General features: G+C 28.1%; 1 protein-coding gene across 1 annotated transcript in view; it reads left to right on the top strand.

Annotated features, from left to right (window-relative positions):
- Window positions 1-21245, top strand: part of LOC123300511 — a 53089-nt gene that overhangs the window by 11510 nt on the left and 20334 nt on the right. Inside the window, exons 2-3 of the mRNA XM_044883094.1 lie at window positions 5508-6990; window positions 9117-9423. Coding sequence (XP_044739029.1) covers window positions 5508-6990; window positions 9117-9401 — 1768 coding nt within the window. The 3' untranslated portion in view covers window positions 9402-9423. The remainder of the gene's footprint in view (window positions 1-5507; window positions 6991-9116; window positions 9424-21245) is intronic.

Raw genomic sequence — 21245 nt, 5'->3', positions numbered from 1 at the left:
GCTTTCAGAAGCTTATATCTGGCATAGTATTTTGAGGGAAAAAATCACTGTCTAAATTTTAATGTTGGGGTAATTATTGATAGAAATAATGATATAAAACTATCAGCTACAGGGGTTGAAACTTGCAGGTACTTCATTGCTTGAAATACTGGCCTTTAAAAATAAAATATCTACAAGTATTTCTCCACTTTTCTCCCCAATGAAAAATGTCCACTGTATTTCATCTTTTTTTGATATTCTTATCAAGAATAAATAGAATCCGCATATTTCCATAAATTTTGAAGAAAAGGTAATTCCTATAAAGATGAAGATATAAGAATGGGTAAAATTCGTCACAAAGAATTCTTAAGGTGTTAATGTCTACAATTTAAAAATATATAATAATGATGGATATCATTAACATTAATTGCATTTACATAAAAGAAGAACGGTTTATTTCTTAAATACCTTGTTAAAATTTAAACAAAACAAATGAACAATGATACATGCCATTGTACTTCCAAGTTTCGCACGAAAATTCAACAAAATCCGGTGACATTTTTACGACAAGAAAAATTCTAACCGTTGGTAGAATCAAAATTATATGCATACTCTGAATGAAAGTTTTTCTAATTGCAAAAAATAAAAAATAGTTTTAAAACAGCAACACATTTTGTCGTATTTAGTTCGATCTCCTTGAAAATCGCTAGTGTTATTCAGGTACTTAAAAATCGACAGGAAAACTGTTTGAAATATTTGATTTTTCGAATTAATTTGAATTAATTATTTAAACAGTTAAAAAATGAAATAATTTGAAAGCATTCTGCTTTCTGGAGCAAAGGACTAACGAAATCGATAACAGATTATTCTTGAGATAATATCAGCAACATAACTCTTGTGGGATAATATTTAAAATAGTAGTCTTAATATTTTACATTCTATAAAGTTTTTTTAAGTCCTTAGAAGTTTTCTAATCGCCAGTGTTGGAAACATATAAAATGTATATTTCTAATTCTTCTACTTTCCCGTATTTAGAAATATATAAAATGGAAGCATTTCTAAGGAAACTTTACTTAAATGTATGACATTGAGAAGTAGGCGAAAATGAAAGTCTTAGATTTGATTAATAATAATTATTAATCAAGACTTAGATTTGCTCTCATAAACGATAGTTAATTAAATTATTTAATTAACTATCGTTTATGAGAGCAAATCCAAATTGATTCGTCAACAGAGCTTCAACTTGTGAAATTCGAACACTCTAAATTAATACTTCAATGAAAATCACTAACTATATAAACCAAATTAATTTTCAAATTGGATATCCAATTAAAATATCCAATTATAGAAATTTCTTGACATAGTTTCAATAATGAATTTTATATAATTATTTATATAAATGACCAAAAAACTAAAGTGATAAAATTAAAAAATTTATCGTAAAATAATAAAAATAATGCCACATTAAACAGTTATAACAGACCAAATAGTGAACTAAATATTATTTTTTATGTTTATTTCAAAACCCACATCAGAAATTTTTTGTTTTTATATTCTATAAAATATGTATGACCCCGTTCACTAGGATTTATTGAAGCGTTTCTTCAAAATGAATAAATAAAACAATGTCAAATATTTTTCAAACCTAATTTTTGTTTCATGATAATTATTATAAATTTATTTCAAGACCACGACCATAATTGATTGAACATTTCATTTTGATTTGAATTGAAGATATCAAATCTTTTAACAATATGGTGAAACAAATGGTAATTAAATGTCAATTACGAATTCAAAGAAAGTTCATTCATAGAAAAGCTTTCATTAAGATGCCCGTGTTCTTTGAAAGATTCGCACAAACCATTTCTTTTTCCAAAAAATATTTCTTGTTTTATCCTTAAAATTTTTCAAAAATTGTTCATACTTCACTATAAGCGTAAGATGGCTTAATGTCCTACTAAGTATTGAAAATGACCATGTTTTACGGGCTACACAAAGCTTGGAATTTCTATGATAATATTATTAAAAAAAATTAAGTTATATTTATGAGCAGTATCTTATTTTTTTCTGGATGTTTCGTAATAATCACATTCAAATTAGAAATTTGGATACAAAAATTCTAAAAAGAAAGATATTATTGTTGAATGTGGTCTTTACGGAACACTTTATATGTAAAAATTTTGTAAAACCAATCATAAATATTATGTTATACTAATATAAATAAATTGAACACTAAATAAGTAATTAAAGTCCACACTAATTTTTACATTAATTACAATTTGTTAATTTCACTAGGTCTCATTAAATATTTATGTAAAATGTTAAAAGAGTAAAACTTTTAATAATAATATAAATTAATTATTAAAATTATTAACAAAAAAAAAAAAAAAAAAACACAAAAATTCTCACGACTTTAAAACAATAAATGTATAATATATGCTTAATTTATTAATTATATTATTATAGTTTTTAATTATATAGGTATTTATAAATTGTTTATTTATAATACAGTATTTTACACATTTACTTTTTAATTTCATATTTTATTCAGAGAATTTATTATTTGTTTTTATAGATAGACTTGATCAAAGAATAACGCTTACTTTTTTATGAACTTTTGATTTGATTAAATTGAATTTCACTCATGGATATATTTCTAATAAAACTTAATAATTTGAAATAGAAGATAAATGAAATAAAGATTAAAAAAAATAATTGGGTTTTAGTGCTTTTTCAAGCGATACTAGTTGGTCTCAGTCTGACATAGATAATCAAAATCTATCTTCTCTAAGTGTCCAGTAATGAATCTTCTTTTCCCACTTATACAACGCTTGACGATGTGCTTGATAATCAATAAAAAAGGAATTAAATAGTTTGTAAAATTTGGGGTCACTTTTTACCACGTAGCGTAGATTCAAGGTACATCATTGTGCGTCTTTTCAAACTTAAGCTCTTCAGCATTTTAGGATATGTTTAAAACTAAAATATGGTGTTACAAATTATTCATAAATAAGCAATGATTTATCGGTAGAATGTGATTTAAAACATCAAACACAATAAATGAACAGCAAAAGCAAAATTTTTTACTTTTAGACACCAAAAAAGGTTATTTCCATTTTACTTTAAAATTAAGGCACATGTAATTTCGATATCTTTCAAAGAACTACAGAGAGAATTAAGGTAAAATGTATCTCAAGTAATATTTCTAAATTAGATATTAAGGATTTAGTAAAAAAAATGGTGGAAACGCAATTAAATTATATAACATATCAATTCTTAACATGTACTCTACTTTTATTTGCGCTTCCACCATATTTATTGCAGACTTATTTGTGAGAGAAAGATATTTTTGTAAGAATTTGTTCTAATATTTTTTGACAATGAAATTAAAAAAAACTCAAGTATTAAGCAATCAGAGAAGTAGACATATGTAAAAAAAATAAATATATTAAAATTTGTTTGTACATTTCTTTGTTTCTTGAACAAAAAGAATTAGTAAATACATATTTAAGTTGAAAGACTAAGGTATTATTTGACAGTCTCTTTTAGAACATCTTGAAATTTATCGTTGTTGCCTATGTCATAAATAATAACTTTGTCTTCTACGTAAGATTTGATAACTGGGATCTTGTCTTTTAAGGGGTTTGAAAAATTTTCGATTGATCAGCAAGTTACAATTGGTAAATATTCATAAAAATATTCAAAAATGAAGATAATTGAAATAACTGCAAAAATCATTTAATCTGACAGTCCAAAAAACCAGATGAAAGTTGTTTTACACGTTAAAAATTTCAATTTTCAAAGTTTCAAACAGAGTACATCCTGTTTTTTTTTTTAATGTCGACCAAAATGTATTAACAGAGAATTATCCTTTGCCATGAAACTTTTCTCAGCGGAAACAGTTAAATAAACTAAAAAAACATTAAAAATAACTCTATGGATTTTGTTTCATAAATAATATGAATTAGCAAAAACACTTCTATTTGACAGCTTTTAAAATAATAATAAAAATTTAAAATGATCCCTAGATGTACTTGAAAACACAATAATAAATAAATATAGAATTTTTAAAATATGAGATCATGTGAGAGATTCAAAGGTAATAATTATTTATTGAATCATCCATGATAGATAGATAGACAAAATATATTCTCATTTTATTATTTGATCATACATAAATATCTATTTTAAGCAATGACTTATTTAAATTTATTTTTATGACATTAATGTTAATTTAATTATACAATCATAACAATTAACACATTTAAATCAAATAATAAATAATATATATTTTTGTTTGTTTACTAATAATTTAATATTTCAATTTATTCAAAATAGTTACTTTATAATTGTATTTATATTTGCATATGTTTTTATTCACTTTATTCATAATGATTTTTCGACCTACAGAAAATTTAATGACAATGTGCATGTCCAGCGCAAGCATATTGATCTAATTTTAAGTTATAATCGCTTTTAAAGGCTAATCTTTAACAATACTAAAATAATGACTCAAACAAGGACAATGCATCGCTCATGAGTTTTCTCTGGTAACATCTGTTAAAGTTTGCATTGTCCCTAGAAAAAATATTTTTGTGCTTCCACCAACTTCCATAAAAAATAATTTCTGTCATACTAGCCTTTAAATCTTTGAATCGACTTGCAATTTTTACATTATACATCAAAAGCAATGCATGAAGTACGCAAAGTTTGCAAAAGCAAAATATTCGTAATATTTTCCATATGTATTGACATTGATAGAGAAAATATAGAAGAAAGTCTGTTCGGACAGTTGAGTTGGTGTTGTATTTGTGTTTTCTAGAACTTGAAAAATAAAAATAAAATTGAAATAAACCCAAAATAATAATTTAAAAAACCCATATTTGATTCTTATTATCAAACTGCGACACAATTTGCATTTCTTTTTTGTGAGTCAGCGCAGTTCCAAAAGTGTTTGAGTAATTCGCAGACCTTATGCCTTGTTTCCTTAAAAAGTGATGTCCAAATATATTTCAACGCTTTTGAAACTTATAATTTTTTTTAAAAATATCGATTTCCGAAGCTAATTGTCCTAGAATTAATTCAGTAAGGTAAACATAATTGCAGAACCGATTAAATCGCAGCTGATTCAATAAATGGGGGAACCTCGGAAATTTCTCTTCATCCTAGCAAAAACTGATATATTTTTCATTCGAGATAAAAGTGAGAAATGAGGTACTGTGATCTGTCCTCATTTTACGGTTTATACAGAATATTTTAAACATCATTTGCATTGCAACTGTCTTAGCCTGCATTGAATCAACTTTTCCTTTTTTGTCGTAAAAGGTGTAGAGTAGTAGTAGAAACAACAAGGAAAATAAACAGCCAATAGTTTAACACAGCGAAATACCCAGTTCACATAACTAAAGTTTTAAGGTTCTAATACTTCTGGAGACTCTATTAATTTAAAAATAAATATGCCTAGCAATATTTTTTAGTGCCTACATGTTTTTGCATAAATTTAATAAATTTTCTTTTCTTTGTTTCAGATACGTTCTCGTTCCTGAGAAAAACACACTACATTCGCCAACACCACGTTTTTTACCATTAGATTCACCATTTGCACGTGCACCAAATCCTTTACATCCGCCATTATTTGCAGCAATATTACGTCGCACCACCGGTATTAAAGTCTTAGAGTGCCATGCATTTATATGTAAACGAGAAATGGCAGCAAATGCGTTAGTACGCTGTTGTTTTCATGCATACGCTGATAGTTCATATGCAAAACATATTGAAACTGGTGGGAGTGCAATAACAAACGGAGGTGGGGGTAATTCACATTCAGGGGGTGCTTCAATATATGGTACATTAGGTAGTCGTAATAATTTACAAAAAATTGATCACGATGAATGGAAAAATGCAAATTCAAAGGTGGAAGGTTGGAAATTATCACGCAGTAATGCGGGGAGTACAATGACAATAAATAGTGTAGGAAAAACTGATGATATTAGTATTTATAATGGGGATGAAAATCATAAAGTTTGGGCGGGTAGTCAAGATAATTTAGATAGTGTTTACGATATTTATTCAACATCAACGATTTCCCGACCAACACGTCCTCGACAAATTGCTCAACCAGTTGAAGTGCCACCACCACCTAAAGAAAAGGGGAAAAAACGTAATAAAAAACTTTTAGGTGGTTCCAAAGATGAACTATATCATCCTTTATTAAATGGAAAATCAAAATCAGAAATTAATTTATCCACTCGGCCAAGTAAAGCATCCTCAGTTGCTGGAGGTACAATGATGAAACCACGTCCAATGTCTACGCTAATGCGGCCACCACAAGGACCACCTGGACCTGGAATGCATCCACATCAACCTGTATATATAATCCAACCGCATATACACCCTTCAACAACGCTACCGAATCCAAAAATTTTTAAACATGGTACTTTTTCACATAGGAATAAAAAAATGTTAATACCAGCGCGACCTATTCCGCCACCATTTGTGCCAATGGCTGCAGCACCCCCTATTATTATTCCAAATCCTGCTACGCTTCAAAAAAGTAAAAAGAAACATAAATACCATAATCATGTTATGGAAGAACCGATTTATATGCCAAGTAATCGTGCTTTATCCCCCGTTGCTAGTTATCAACCAATTAATTTTCCACATGAAGCATATTTAATGCAACAGTATGCAACAATGGATCCAAAATATTCGACCGGTACAAAGAAAAAGGATAAAAATGGTAGTATACCAGTAGCAATACCGGCCCCCATATTACATTCGGCTGCCTCATCACAAAAACTTAATAAAAAATTAGCACAAAGTATGAATGGTTTAGATGATCCAAATTTAGCACCCGAAGAGAGTCCATTTAATACTGGTATTTATAGGAAAAAAGGACATTTAAATGAACGTGCATTTTCATATTCAATTCGACAAGAACATAGATCTAGAAGTTATGGTTCATTAGCCAATTTAAAATTTGCAACACCTGTACCGAATGGAGTTAATGAGGTATGTAAATATTTGTTTAAATTGTTTCTTAATTTATTTATTTATTTCATTTTTAAATTTATGTAATTTTCGATTTTAAAATCAGAAATCGTAACAGTTTTAATTAATATTATGCATTATTCAAATTTAAACGCATCTTTAAAGATGTTCGGTAATCAGATTCGCTTTCATTAAAAATTCATCAATACGTTGGGCGAATAAATTAGGAATTATATATCAGAAAATCATGACTTTTAAAGCAAAAATTTTCAGTTAAGAACGTACGAGCGCCAGATCGAAATTGGATAAATGGCTTGATTTTTTTTATATGAAGTTGGACTGTTTTAATCAATTCTGAAAATTTATGAGGGGGGGGGGTTGCCCGATTATTTAAATAAATAAATGACTTCAAAGGTAGACATATTTAACATTGGTCTTGTTAATGGAAAAACGGTAGATGGATGATATGTTTTCATAGATTTCTCCAAAATATCGACAATTGAAAATTTTCTTTAATTATTTAGACGCAGATATTGAAAAATTTTATTCTTTCTAGGAACAAATAATTTCAACCCTCAATAAAAAATCCTCAAGTCCAAAATTGTCACTGTTTTGGCTTTCCAAAATTTCAAAAGTTTTCGTAAGCATTTACTAGAATATATTTTTGTTTTTCGAGAATGTTTCACAAGACCATTACTTGAAGCTACCTTCAAATTTTCAACTATCTTTCTTTTATGGTTTTGGAGAAAATGGACACAAAAGCATTTTCCTAATTTGCGCCTTCGCAGGTAAACAGTGTTGTTTACGATAAAAATGTTTCAAACAAAAGTTGTTTATTTTTTTATAAGGAATATTTTTTACTTTTAAACTTTTGTTCTATCTCTAGAGATTTACAAGATGGATCCTACGGACTCAAGGCCCAATTGATCTATATTGCTCATTTACGAACTCAAAGACTCTTTTTACGTCCTGAGAACGCTATTTAATTTCAGCTTGATACCTCTTTTCCTTTCTGTGTTACTCTTAATACTTCTTATATTTTATATGGTTAACGAGATAGCTTACAATCGGTATATACAGGGTATAATAATGTTAGTGAAATACATTAATCTAACAAAATATTTTAAAAATGATCTTTTCATGAACTCATACCATATGATGAAGACATAGTTGAACGAATTTTTAATTGATGAAGTATGCTAATTTTAGAAACAAAAACAAAACAAAAAATGAATATAATAAATTTTTTGGATACCATTATAAACATACAGCCATAGTAAATGCATTGTATTTGGGAAAGTTTACTTTATAGATTAGTGGTTTTGTTTCCCGCTACAGAATGTGAGAGCCTAAAAATATTTTAATTTAACTAAAAAAAAAATTAAAAAGAATAATCTCATTCATTAAGATTTTTGTTTGTGTGTTAATTAATGTACGTAAATATTATTTATATTTATATTCATTTATTTTACCTCTATATACAGAAGCGTAACTTTTGAGTCGCGGGAAAATAACAAAAAAATATTTTCGAAAAAAAAAATCTTAAAATTGGAGAACATTGACAACACAATATTGTAAGTCACTGCTTTGAACTATGAAAATAGTTATTTGTGCAGAAAATTTTGTAAAGAATCCACTTTAGTCGTTGAAATTTAAGTGCCTTTCTCTCCTAAAAATACCACTAGCTACAAAGCGAAACTAGTTACGTTTTTTAGGTTTCTGAAGCCTTTAATGACCTTCTGTTTAGGCCATTAAAAAGGTAAAAGACTTTGATAGTTAACTTCTGATAAACCGTTCAGAGAATCGACAAGGATCTTTTCAAGTTTTCAGATCTCATATACGCAAGTTTCCCACTTTAATTTATTTTCCCCCCTAAAAGGCCAGTTTTGAGATTTTTTCAAGTTATGTTTCTCTGAAAGCTGTAAATAAATATGTAATTTTCTCTATAAAACACATTAATTATCACACAAATTTTTCCAACGAATAATTTTTTCTGTTAAAATCGTCTAACACTGAATAGTTCAGAATTAGGCCAAATTATACAGACAGACAGATGTCGCGTGAGTATTTCACACCAAAATATTTACATTTAAGTTCATTTATTTTCAATTTAACATATTTTTGTTGTTGTTATTTTTAATTTGCAGGTAGAAGATCGTGAAGATATTAAAAAAGAACGGGAAATCATACAAATGGTGAGAGATTTAGATTTAAGTGGTGATGAATTAGAACGTATTGAAGTGCCACGTGGTATGTATGATCCATCAACTGGTGGTTCACCATCATCAAATCATAATAATACGTCATCATCACACCATCATAATGGCCATAATGGACATCCGTCAACAAATAGTGGTGTTTTACATCGACCTATGTCACATATGCAAATACCAACAGCGGTTATGACAAATGGTAGAGCGCATCGAAGGTAGAAATAATGGTGAAATGTATAAGGTATGTAATCGCTTACCATACAATTATTTTATGAATAGAATCTAGAATCATCAAATTTTAAGAAAATATCTGTCGTGGTCCACCGGCAAAGTATAAGTGGATTAAACTCTGCTAACACTACTGTTTCTTTATTACTTCAGACTCAACCCCTAATGGATGAGAATTTGAAAGATATATTCAGGCTAGAATTCTTTTTGTATAAAGATAAAAAACTGAGATACTATATTATGAGCCAAACTACACTGTGGATAGATTTTTTTATTAGCTACAGCGAGAAGAATTCGATTTGTTAGCTTTAAATACAGCTAGCCCTAAATAGACAAACTGTAGCTTATGGATTACACTGAACCTAGATTTTGCTCTACCTTGCTCTATCTAGAGCTGTACGGAACTGTCCTGGCATATCACTTAGAACAGTTTCTTCATTTAATCGAATAAATAGCGCTTGATTAAAATAAAGATTCTTATTTCTACGTATGTTAAAATTACATTTTCACTCTGTGCTTTCTAGTTAGACTGTAAAGCAAATCTATCTAGCTCTACATGCTAGACTTGGTCGAACTAGACTAAATCTCGTTTTAATTAGATCAAACCTAGCTAAGTATTCAAGTTTTAATATCCACAAATAAAATAAATAAATTATTGTAATCGTGTGACGAAGAAAAGAATTTTAACTTCATCAAAATTTCATAATTGAAAGGACGTTGAATTAGAAAATAGAAAAAATTTAAACTTAACTAAGTATGTAGCGAATTAGGGTTTAGTTTGTACCAATTTCATTGCCAATAAATCGAATGATTCTTGAAAGCGATGAATCAGGGGATCCAAAAATCTGAATATCCTGCCTTTTATCACCTAAAACTTTTTTTTGAAAAACACTGTAGAAACTTTTATATCACTGTTAAATATCCGAATAGGAGCCATATGAAAATACTTAAGTATTAAGCCAAAGTGACTATAAAATTATTATCAATATTTAGGAGCTTTGGTTAATTGATTTACTGATCCTATTTGTATGCCGATTTACTTCCAATACCGAAACGAAAAGAAGTAGAGTATTTTTTGCGAGATAAGGATACTAAAAATGCATTTCTTTCATTAAATGAGACATCTTCCAAAAGATTCCGAACTTTGAAAAAATAAAGCTCTATATGAAGTGTTTGATTTTGAAAACGATGTAAAAAGATATCCCATCAATTTTTCCAAATTATTTTTTACCACTTTAAATTTAATAAAGAAGCATTTAAGAAAATTAAGTAAAGGAAAAAATTAAAAGAACGTAAAGTATAATTTAAAAAAATTAATGGGTTTTCTTTATAAAACGTATTTAAAATCGCGACTAAAATTACAGTCAGTAAATGATTCACGATATCGCATCTTGTGATTCCTAATGTTGTACCAATCACCCGCATAGTATAGTAAAATTAAAAATCATTTTAATTATGTTGTTCTTGACTAGTATGCGTACCGTCATTGCGTGTAAAAACCGCGATGTTTTTGATTTATAATGTAATATATCTAATTATGTGTCTGCGTACAGATAATATTGTATTTGTATAAATAATTAATACCTAAGGAAGTTCCCTCGTGAAAAATTAAAGATTATGAACATTATATATGACTAGGTACATCTAATTTTAATTTTTTCATTAATTTAAATTCTCACCCCATTTGTATTAGATAATCACATTCGGTTTAACGGATCGGAGCTGCTTTAAAGCACATCTAACAAACTACCGTTTTTTTACATTTAACTTTAGTAGATTTATTTCCGAATTTTCGACTAATACGCCAAGATCTTTGACGCAACCGACTGCTGTCGATGTCTTATATCTACATAATTTCATGTGTTTTATGGCTGCGTCTAGTTTTTTTTTTACTAATGGCTTCAACTCATAAATATTTAGAAGTTTACGATTAAACTACCTTAAAATAGGTAAAAGTACAGACAATCGTAATCCAAGCACAGACTTTATATTATAGTAAATGAAAGTTTCATTTTTAAATAACACATGTTAAAAAGTGTACTAAGTATTGTTTGATGATTATGCATGCGTTAAATAGAATTATTACAATTTGTTTCTTTATTTTTTTAATTGTTTCAAATACATTCCATTCAATACCTAATAATTCTCATAATAATATTACTATTATTATATCAATAGAAGTAGTTAGTACAATTGGTGTAATCGGTAATTCTAAAATTTATGAACCGTTTCTATTTTTATTTACATATTATTGAAAAGAACAATCATATTTATTTATTTACTAAAGGTCTTATTTTAAAATAGTTAAATGAAGATGTTACTTTTACTAGTTCAAGTTAAAACAAGTAAAAATAACATGGAAAAAGTTCTAGAATTTGAGATATGGTCCAAGTTCTAGTTACTGTCCGGGTGATATGCATCATATTTATTTTTATTTACTAATTTCATGTGTGATACCTGAAGGAGAGACTGATTTCAATTCGGAAAAATCGGCAAAGAATGTTTAATTCGCATGTGCTAACCACTCTATAGTTAGAGGCAAGTGATACGAGGTACATCGTTTCTTCTGTCTACTTATTGTAACAGCTCCTGTAGTAGTCGGGGTCAGCATATTTTTCTTTCAGTCAGTGTCCTGTAACAGCCGCTACGATATTCGTATAGAGCCTCTTGGGGGAAAGAGAATATATTAACAACATCTGCGATTATTGTACTCTGCCATGCAGTACCTCATGTATGTTTGTCTACTTAATATTGGGAACAGTTTTGGCAATTTCCACGTGTTGTGTGGAATTTTCCTGATAACATTTAAGCATACTTTTTCCAATTCATAGGTTTGGTAAAAAACTGTGTTTTCAAAATTTCATTACCCTTGAATACTTCTTATCTTCTGAGCCAATGATGCGCGAAAATTGTTAGAGAATTTACGTATCAAGTTTACAATTATCGACATCATAGGGGCCTTAATGAAAACTCTAATCTGGATATGAAATGTTTCTAGGAGATATATCCTTGTTCTAGAATATCTCAATTTATTTTAACAATGCAAAATTTTACAAGTATCCACATCTTAGGGAACTTTGCTTAAAACTTTCTGCGTGATATGAAAAATGATGCTCATCACTAGGAGTACGAATATAGTATGAATTGTCGATTGGAGAATTTAATCGATTTTTTGTTTCCTTTATGACCACTCAGTGTTACCTGGTGAATTTTTGTCTACATTTAAAATAAATTATAAATAAGGATTTAAGACGTTTGCGATTGCACTGGTGTTGAGACACTGCTTTTGTTTTTACTAAATATCACTGATAATTTCTGTAAATTTCCAAAAAACAAAAAGCCGCTGGCTTTATGACTATGTCCAAATTGTATGCATTAAAGTATCACAACATCAATGGTTAATGCAAAGGCCTTTTAATAAAATGTTTTACGCTTCGGGTAAATCAAGTGTAGTAGTTTAAACTAAAAACTTGTATGTATGTTATATAAGCACAACATACTATAAAAAGTAAAAACATCTATTCTATCTACGGTCATATTAATTTTATTCGAATCGGAAATGATGGTTGTTTTTTCTTCTTCTTTCTTTTCTATCTTGAATTCAATTCAATGGTGTAAATGATTGTTTGTGTGATTAATATTCAAAGATAAATCGATACGCATTGATGCACATACGAAACAATCCTATTATTTATTTTATTTGTTTATTTATTTAGTATTTTATCATCAAAACATTCACTACCTATATGAAAATAATTATTATTTGTTAAGATATTTTTTGTTTATTTATTTGTTCTTTTACTGCTAAATTGCATCATTTTGTTACCTCTATATAGAGGTTACAAAATAAATGTTTGCCCAAAGCAAGCCCTTATCTGATTTTCAACTAATAAAATTCAAGGCAGGAGTGGGAACAATAGTTCTCACAGCACTTAGAAACTGCCGTCATGATTTAAATGTCACAACTTCAACCATTTTTCGAATGCTTTTTTAAGCGTTTCCGAATCCGTCCAAAAAATACACCATTAGATAAATTATATCTAAGTTTATGTTGGCTCTAATTTGAGTTAGAGATTGGAAAGGAATAAAAACTATTTAACACCAGACAATATAACTTTTAAAATCGAGGAAATAAAACAAGAAAACAGTCTAGCCAAGGAATCAACTCCTCGTCAGTTGGTTTTTGTTCGAGTCGGTGGAAAATGTTGGTCTGAGTGTACTCAACAAAATGATATTCATGCGAACTTGTTCTTTTTCGATTTTCACCCATAGGACGGGACAGAAGTACCCTACCATTTTTCATTGCCACCATTTTTTTATCCTTGACATTTTTTATCTAGCCTCGCCGTTTCAGGATCATTTAAAAAAAAAGTGGATTTTCCCCGAAAACTCGTTATTAACGAAAATAAAGATTATTTTGTGATTCCAGTGAAAAATTTAATTTGAAAGTAATTAGATATTATATTTTGGAAGATTCGAAGTATTTTTTGGCTCGTGACAATTTTTACCAAACCTCACCATTTAAATATCGAAAACAGTGAGATTAGATAAGAAATGTCAAGTGTCAAAAAATTTGTGCTTTATTTTTGGTTTATTTTTCTTTATTTACGGTGTGGTTGGATGAAATTTGTTATAGAATTGTCCAAAATATAATATCTAATAACTTTTCTAATTAAATTTATGACCGGAACCACAAAATAATCTTTATTTTCGTTAATAACGAATTTTTTAAATGCATATATCCCAAAAACGAGAATTTTTTATTTATTTCGGAAACTACCTACTCTTAATAAAGAACTTTGAAGCCCAAATATCAGCAAGAACTTCTTTTTTCTAAAACACACTTATTGGCGTAGCGGTGAAAGGTTAGTTTGATCACCAGAAATTTGAAAAATTGTAAATTTCCTTTCCTCACATTAATTTTTCAAAGTCTCGTTTTTCGTAGTATATAGATGTCGTATGACGTTCACACCTGATTTCTTGTTTGTTTATTTATTGCTTCTTTTACAAAAATTTCATCATTTTTTTGTTTTAATAATAGTAATGGCATATATTTTTTGTATACTTACAAAAACAACACAATATACCACATACTGTGTTACAAAATTGTGTAAGATACCGAAATTATTATAGATCATATAAATATGATTCATACGGTATACTCTTAAATTTACTCTTAAATTTTGGTATAAGTCAAGTATAATAACGTGAAAATAGAAAACTTTAAGTATTAGTTGCATTACTACCATGCCCAGTACCCAACTTTCGGTCCAACAGCGGGATGCATATTAGACATGTTTGGCTAAAATACATATTTAGCCAACTAAATCTTTGAAAAAATAATTTCCACATCCAAAGTGGGACATTTTTTCTGACCTACCTTCTCCTCTATTACTCTAAACTACTCTAAAATATAATTAAATATGATTAATAACACACTAAAACTTTTAAAAAAATGGTCAATCAGAGGTTTTTTCGTGAGATGCCGCAAATATTGTTTCTTTATTATAAGTGATATGACCTTTAATAAAAAAGATGATTCAAAAGTTTTATGGATTTTTTTGGGCTGAAATTTATATTTAAGTGAATTATGAATTATTACCCATCTGTTTCAATTTCTATAATCTTAAATTAATTTCACTTTAACTTGCTACTTTTTTCGATATGTTTATGGCCTGAGCAAAGAACCTTTCCAACGCGTCTTAAGGCGTTTCGATTCCAAAATGAAAGTGTTCCAAAAAACTGAAATTTTCTGGGTCAATTAATGAGTATTTTAGGGTGTAGGGTTTACGAGAAAGTAAATATTAAAAACAGCCCTTTTTACATGGTTTTATATGAAGAAGTCGTAATAAATGTTGATTTTTTAGTCAATAAGTGCTTTTAAAAATGTTACCATTGACATAAAAAATTTTTATCAATAATATTCCTCAAGTCTTAAGCTTTATAATCATATCAAAATTAAGAACTTTGCATAAAAATGAAAAACTTTTTTTTGTAAAAACACTGACTTTGATAGTTATTTCTCCTAAACCGTACAGAGAATCGATATGAATTATTCACAAAAGACGTACATAAATGATTGATTGGTAATAAAATTTCAAATCTTTGGTATCGTTTTCAATTTACGATATTGAAATACCTTAAAGAGTTGGAATGAAAATGATAACAAAAATTAAAAATTTTATTTATCAATTAATCATCTTTGTCCTGTTTATGAGAACTGTGTCCTTTTTTTTTTGTAAAAACACTGACTTTGATAGTAAATTTTACATAAACCGTTCAAAGAATCGATATGATGAATCGATTTTTCACAAAAGACGTATAAAAGATGATTAATTGATAAATAAAATTTCATATTTTTGGATTATTTTCCTTGTTTTAGTATCGAAATACCTTAATGATTTGGAGAAAGAACTTTAGGTGACATAGTATTGGCTATGTTATAATGTACGATATGTGAATACTATGTCTAAATAATTAAAAATTTATTACAAAATATTGTGTTTATTTATTTCAATTCAAATTATTTATAAAAATTAATGATGAATGAAAAAATATTTGAATAATATGCATATATGAAAAAAAATTGACTGTAAATTTTTAGTTATGTGAAATTAGAACTTGCCAAAACAATCATTACTGAAAATTACAAATAGGTATGTTCATTTTAGTATTTTGAAAAAAATTATTTCAAGTATTCAGAAATCAGTTCACAAACACAATACAGGGGGGTGCATACGTTCGAGTACCTTTTTACACCTTCTCTATTGTAAAGCATGATAAATTATTAAGCAGGTTCCTATAGTCTTTTTTTTGTGGGACCAACGCAATGTATATATTTAACTATTTGGTAAAATTTGAACTAAAAAAAATGCTGAACAACAGTAAAGCAAAAAAAGCTTTTGTTTGAAACTATTTTTCTTATTCTATAGATTTTAAGAACAATCAATTATGTATGTTGTCATATTACATGTTTTTAATTGTAAAATTTTGATCAAATAAATCAATCAAAATATTTATTTTAAAATATAATTTTTTTATACTAAATTCTAAATAATATTAATAATAAATAAATAATAATCGATTGGCCTTGATTTTATAAGAATAATATAACTGAATAATATCATTTTTATTTAGTAAAAATATAATTTTTTTTATAGAAGAGTGTTCTAAAATTAATCAAGCAATTTGTGCTAAATAGATAGTAAATATATAATAATTTTTATATAACTTTATGTTAATAATAAACTGTATAAGTAAATTCCATTACCTTTTATGTCATATGAATTTATTCATATTTTACAGAATGTTCTAGCTAGAACAAAAAATGATCGAAATCATTATGTCTAATCTAAGTCATACTTATCTTTGTGAGTATCCGGGTACCTAGTCATTGAACGGTGGGGGATCTCAAGTTTGATAGCTAGTAATAAATTGTGATTGAATAATTAATTAAAAAAAATTTGACAAAAAATGGGTGTAAAACTACTTCAACTCTGGGAATCATAGAGGTCATGAAATCTTTTTAAGAGAATTTGACAAATTCTACCTTGGAAAATTAAATGGATACCCGCGTATCCGGTCGTTGACCGGACAGTTAACACAATTTGTGTGTGTTTACTTTTGGCATTGTTTAAGTTCATACCCCATTCGAAGAAGTGAACAGGATGAAAGTTTCTGAGACGAATCTCTTTTTCCAGAAGGAAACCACAACCTCTAAGCAAAAAATGTATTGCAAAATATTATCAAAAACTCCATACTTTTTGAGTTATCAGGAATTTTGAAAATATTCAGTGTTTAATAATGGAAAAACTGAAAATTATTCAATAAAAGCTTCCTTTTTATTGTTTTCAAAATCATGCACTTCTCTGCCCCAACCTGTATGGAATAGAATATTTTTAGCACTCTTATTCTGTTATATTTTTCTGTCGCTAGATGTCATGGTCAAGTTTTTCCAAACTTGAAATAAATGTCTTGAAACACACGGTATAACTCTAAACAATGTATTTAAATATTTTCACGTAACTATTTGAGGTATAAATACTGATTATATGTATACATAATACTTACTGTATATTTAACACGTTTCCTGATTCAAATCTGTAAAAAGTCATTTTACAATAGCATACCTACCTACTATTTTATTGGATAGGTTAAGTAACATACCAAGATTGAAAACTTTAATTATTCGATTACTTATAAAAAAAAATTTACACGAAAAAATAAAAATTTATGATGAATTTATACTTTATATGGATTTATCGATTTTGTAATGATATTTATAAGAAATACAATATTAACGGTGTTATTATTAATACATTGATAAATTTTATTTCAAATATCAAATTATTCAGCGTTTTTATTTTATCATATTTTGGTCGATGTTCAAATTTTTGAATTAAGACACAGATTTTTTCCTGTATTAACTTACTGGCTTATAGCCTTATCTTCCCTCGCTCTCGCTTATCCCCTTTCTGTAACACTCGAAATAAAGACAGATATTGGTTTACAAAGGTAAAATGTATAATTTTCAAACAAACAGGTTCAAAGTTCAAAGTTTTCTACATAATAGAAAAAGAAAAATAGGTTATTTTTTATTCAAGTTGGTTTTATACAATCAAAGTCGCAGAATAGATCACTACAAGTATTCTGGGCCCATAACCTAACAGATGTGTAAATTAAATCCATTTTCTGCCACTTTATAAAATTTTTTTTAAATAAATTTTAATACATATAATAAACGTTTTAAGTAAATTAATTTAGGTAATTTAATGAGTTTCAAGGACAACATCTTTCTAAACAAATCTTTTATAAATAAAATTCGTTATGGAATGTTAAATTTTTGTAAATAAAATTATTATAAAAGTAAATTAATTCATTAATATTTTATAACCAACCATTCAACCAACTGATATTAAAAAAAACTAGATCAAATGCTGCTGATGCATAAAACTCAATAGTTAACTTATGTGCAATTTTCAGTAGCATGAGTCATTTTTCAAAAATTAATCAAATTAAAAAAAACATTTAAAATACCAAAACTGCGTACTACAAAGTGGTTGTAAATAATTAAGTAAAGATTGATTTTATTCTGATTAGCTGATTTATTTGGTACTGTTTTTGATTATTGAATTATATTACTGGACAGCAATCAATCCTATTGGCTTTAAGTTAAAAAATCACTTTTCCTTGAGGCTATGTGAGACTTTTAATTGAACAACGGAACTCTGAAAATATCTAATAGAGCATGTAATAATAATGTAACAGCAAAAATTAAAAAAAAACCCATACTTTCAATCTAACGTAACAAATACATGATTTACAATCTTGGACAGTAAATCTTTAACATTCCACTGATTTAATCACTGACAAACAATTCTGTGAGTATTAGTTTTTAATAATCAGTGAAGCTATCAACATTTTAGAGCCTAGATAGGTGCTACTTAAAAGTTAAGAATATACGATAGTAAATAAAAAATATTAATTTTATAGGTAAAATAATGTATCAAGATTGGCAGTGTATATATGTTGTGGGAAAAATGTATAATCGATTTATTTTAACAAGTTTATCTTCATTCAAAGGTTGGAAAACACAATAAACATTTTAAAGTTATTGGATTTAGAAAAAGTGATTTTATCATCTAATAGCAGCTTTGAAATTTAACTAAGAAACTGTAGAAAAAGTGTTTAGGTGGTAAGACATAAAAACTAACCCATAAAAAGCAAGTTTTTATTATACTCCTTTTTTTTGTTTAAAGTTTCCCAGACCACGGTTATAACAGAGGCCACCCACATCATTAATTTTAATCTTTATTTATCTGTTAAACTACATCGAATATACAGTTAATAATGATGTGGGTGGAGTCGGTTACTTCATTCTTTAAAAAGAAAAGAAAAAAATAGTAAGAAACATGATATATGTATTGTGGAAAAATAATAAAGAAATTATTTATTTATTTTATTTATTCCAATCGACGACAGTGTGATCAATTTACCGCCCCATTAACTATTTTGTTCATACTGCCGCTGCTTGGATTCGAACCCCCAACCTTCCAGCCAGTAGTCAAAGCAATTTTTTTAAACGAACACATTTATTTTTAAATTTTTATCGTCGCCGAAAACGGTTAAAAATCGATCGAAAGTTGTTTCGGTACATACGCAGACACTACGAGTTAAAAGAAAAAAATAAACTAATTCTACGGGTGTTTCAAATTGCGCGGTTCTTTTTAGGAATATATAAAATATAGATGGCGCACTGAATTCGTCTGGATATTTTCACATTTAAGAAGTGTGATGTATGCCATTTATGAAAATAGCTTCGTACACTATACAACAACGCGTTCAAATTGTTGAATTATTTTATGAAAATCAGCGATCAGTGAAAAGTGTTTTTAGAAAATTACGTGAATTTTATGGTTTTCATAATCGTCCATCTGAAAGCACTATTGGTCGAATTATTAAAAAATTTCAAGAGACCGGTTCGGTGGAAGATCAAAAAAGGGAAAAATACAGTCGTAGCGGTCGTTCACAAGAAAATATTGATTTAGTTCGTGAATCTGTTGCTGAAGACCCTGAAATGTCCATTAGACGACGTTCACAACAAGTCGGACTTAGTGGGTCCACAACATGGCGTATTTTACATAAGGATTTAGCTCTGAAGGCATATAAGGTTCAAACAACACAGGAACTAAAGCCATTAAATCATTTAAAACGCCGTTCATTTGTTAATTTCATCAATGAACAACCAGCTGATTTTTCTCAAAAAATCATTTTTTCTGATGAGGCACATTTTGAACTTGGTGGCTATGTTAATAAACAAAATTGTCGTATCTGGGGTGGAGAAAATCTACGAATTATTCATGAGAAACCTATTCATTCTAAACGAGTTACTGTTTGGTGTGCATTATGGTCAGTTGGTGTAATTGGACCTTATTTCTTTGAAAATGATGCTGGTGAAGCTGTAATTGTCAATGGTGATCGATATCGTCGGATGATAACCGAATTTTTGTGGCCTAAATTAATGAATATTGATATAGAGGACATTTGGTTTCAACAGGATGGCAATAATCCAAAATCGATTCTTGAACTAAAGAATGAAATTATTCGCGTCATTAGTGAGATAGAGCCTCAATTATGTCAAATATCATTGAAAATTTTAACAAAAGAGTGGACGTCTGTAGAGCTGCAAGAGGAGGCCATTTGCCAGATATTATTTTTCGAATATAAATGTCATAACTTATGCTTCAATTACCAAAAAAAAATTTTTGAAAATGAATGCAAATTATGTGTTTTATTTATTCTTAAAAAAAACCGAACAATTTGAAACACCCTTTATATTCCGTAAAAGTCGCAAAAAACAACAATAAATTATACACAGGTCGAATTTTGCATTTAATCTCAAAATTTTGTCTTTTAATCTTTTAATTTACTCAAGTAAGTAAATTAGTAGTTGTGAAACTTATTTGATTTTTAAATGATTCTAAAGTAAAGATTACTATAAGAAAATGACTTTTTAGTTGAAAAAATTTTTCCGTGTTAGATAATTCTGGAATGTTAGAAGACTAAAACAGTTAATTGCGATAAGTTTAAAAAAACGCTTTTGGCTTTTTTTATCCCGTTTTTGTTATCATATTTAGCAGTTCTAGGGTTACAACTTGATCAAGTTAATTTCAGCCAGGCTTTGGAGTTTTCCATTCTAAATTACTTCGCATTTCAAATTCTGCTTGTGATGGGTTGATTTACTAGGTCAAACGAGTTTTTTGTTTATTTACTACTGGCTGTTATTGTTAGCAACTTTACTCTGATCAAAATTCTTCATCTTGATGGCGACGCATG

The sequence above is a fragment of the Chrysoperla carnea genome, chromosome 5 (genome assembly GCF_905475395.1).
Source record: "Chrysoperla carnea chromosome 5, inChrCarn1.1, whole genome shotgun sequence".
Lineage (NCBI taxonomy): Eukaryota > Metazoa > Arthropoda > Insecta > Neuroptera > Chrysopidae > Chrysoperla > Chrysoperla carnea.
Note: the sequence above shows the minus strand (reverse complement) of the source record. Positions and strands in the feature narration are given on the sequence as shown.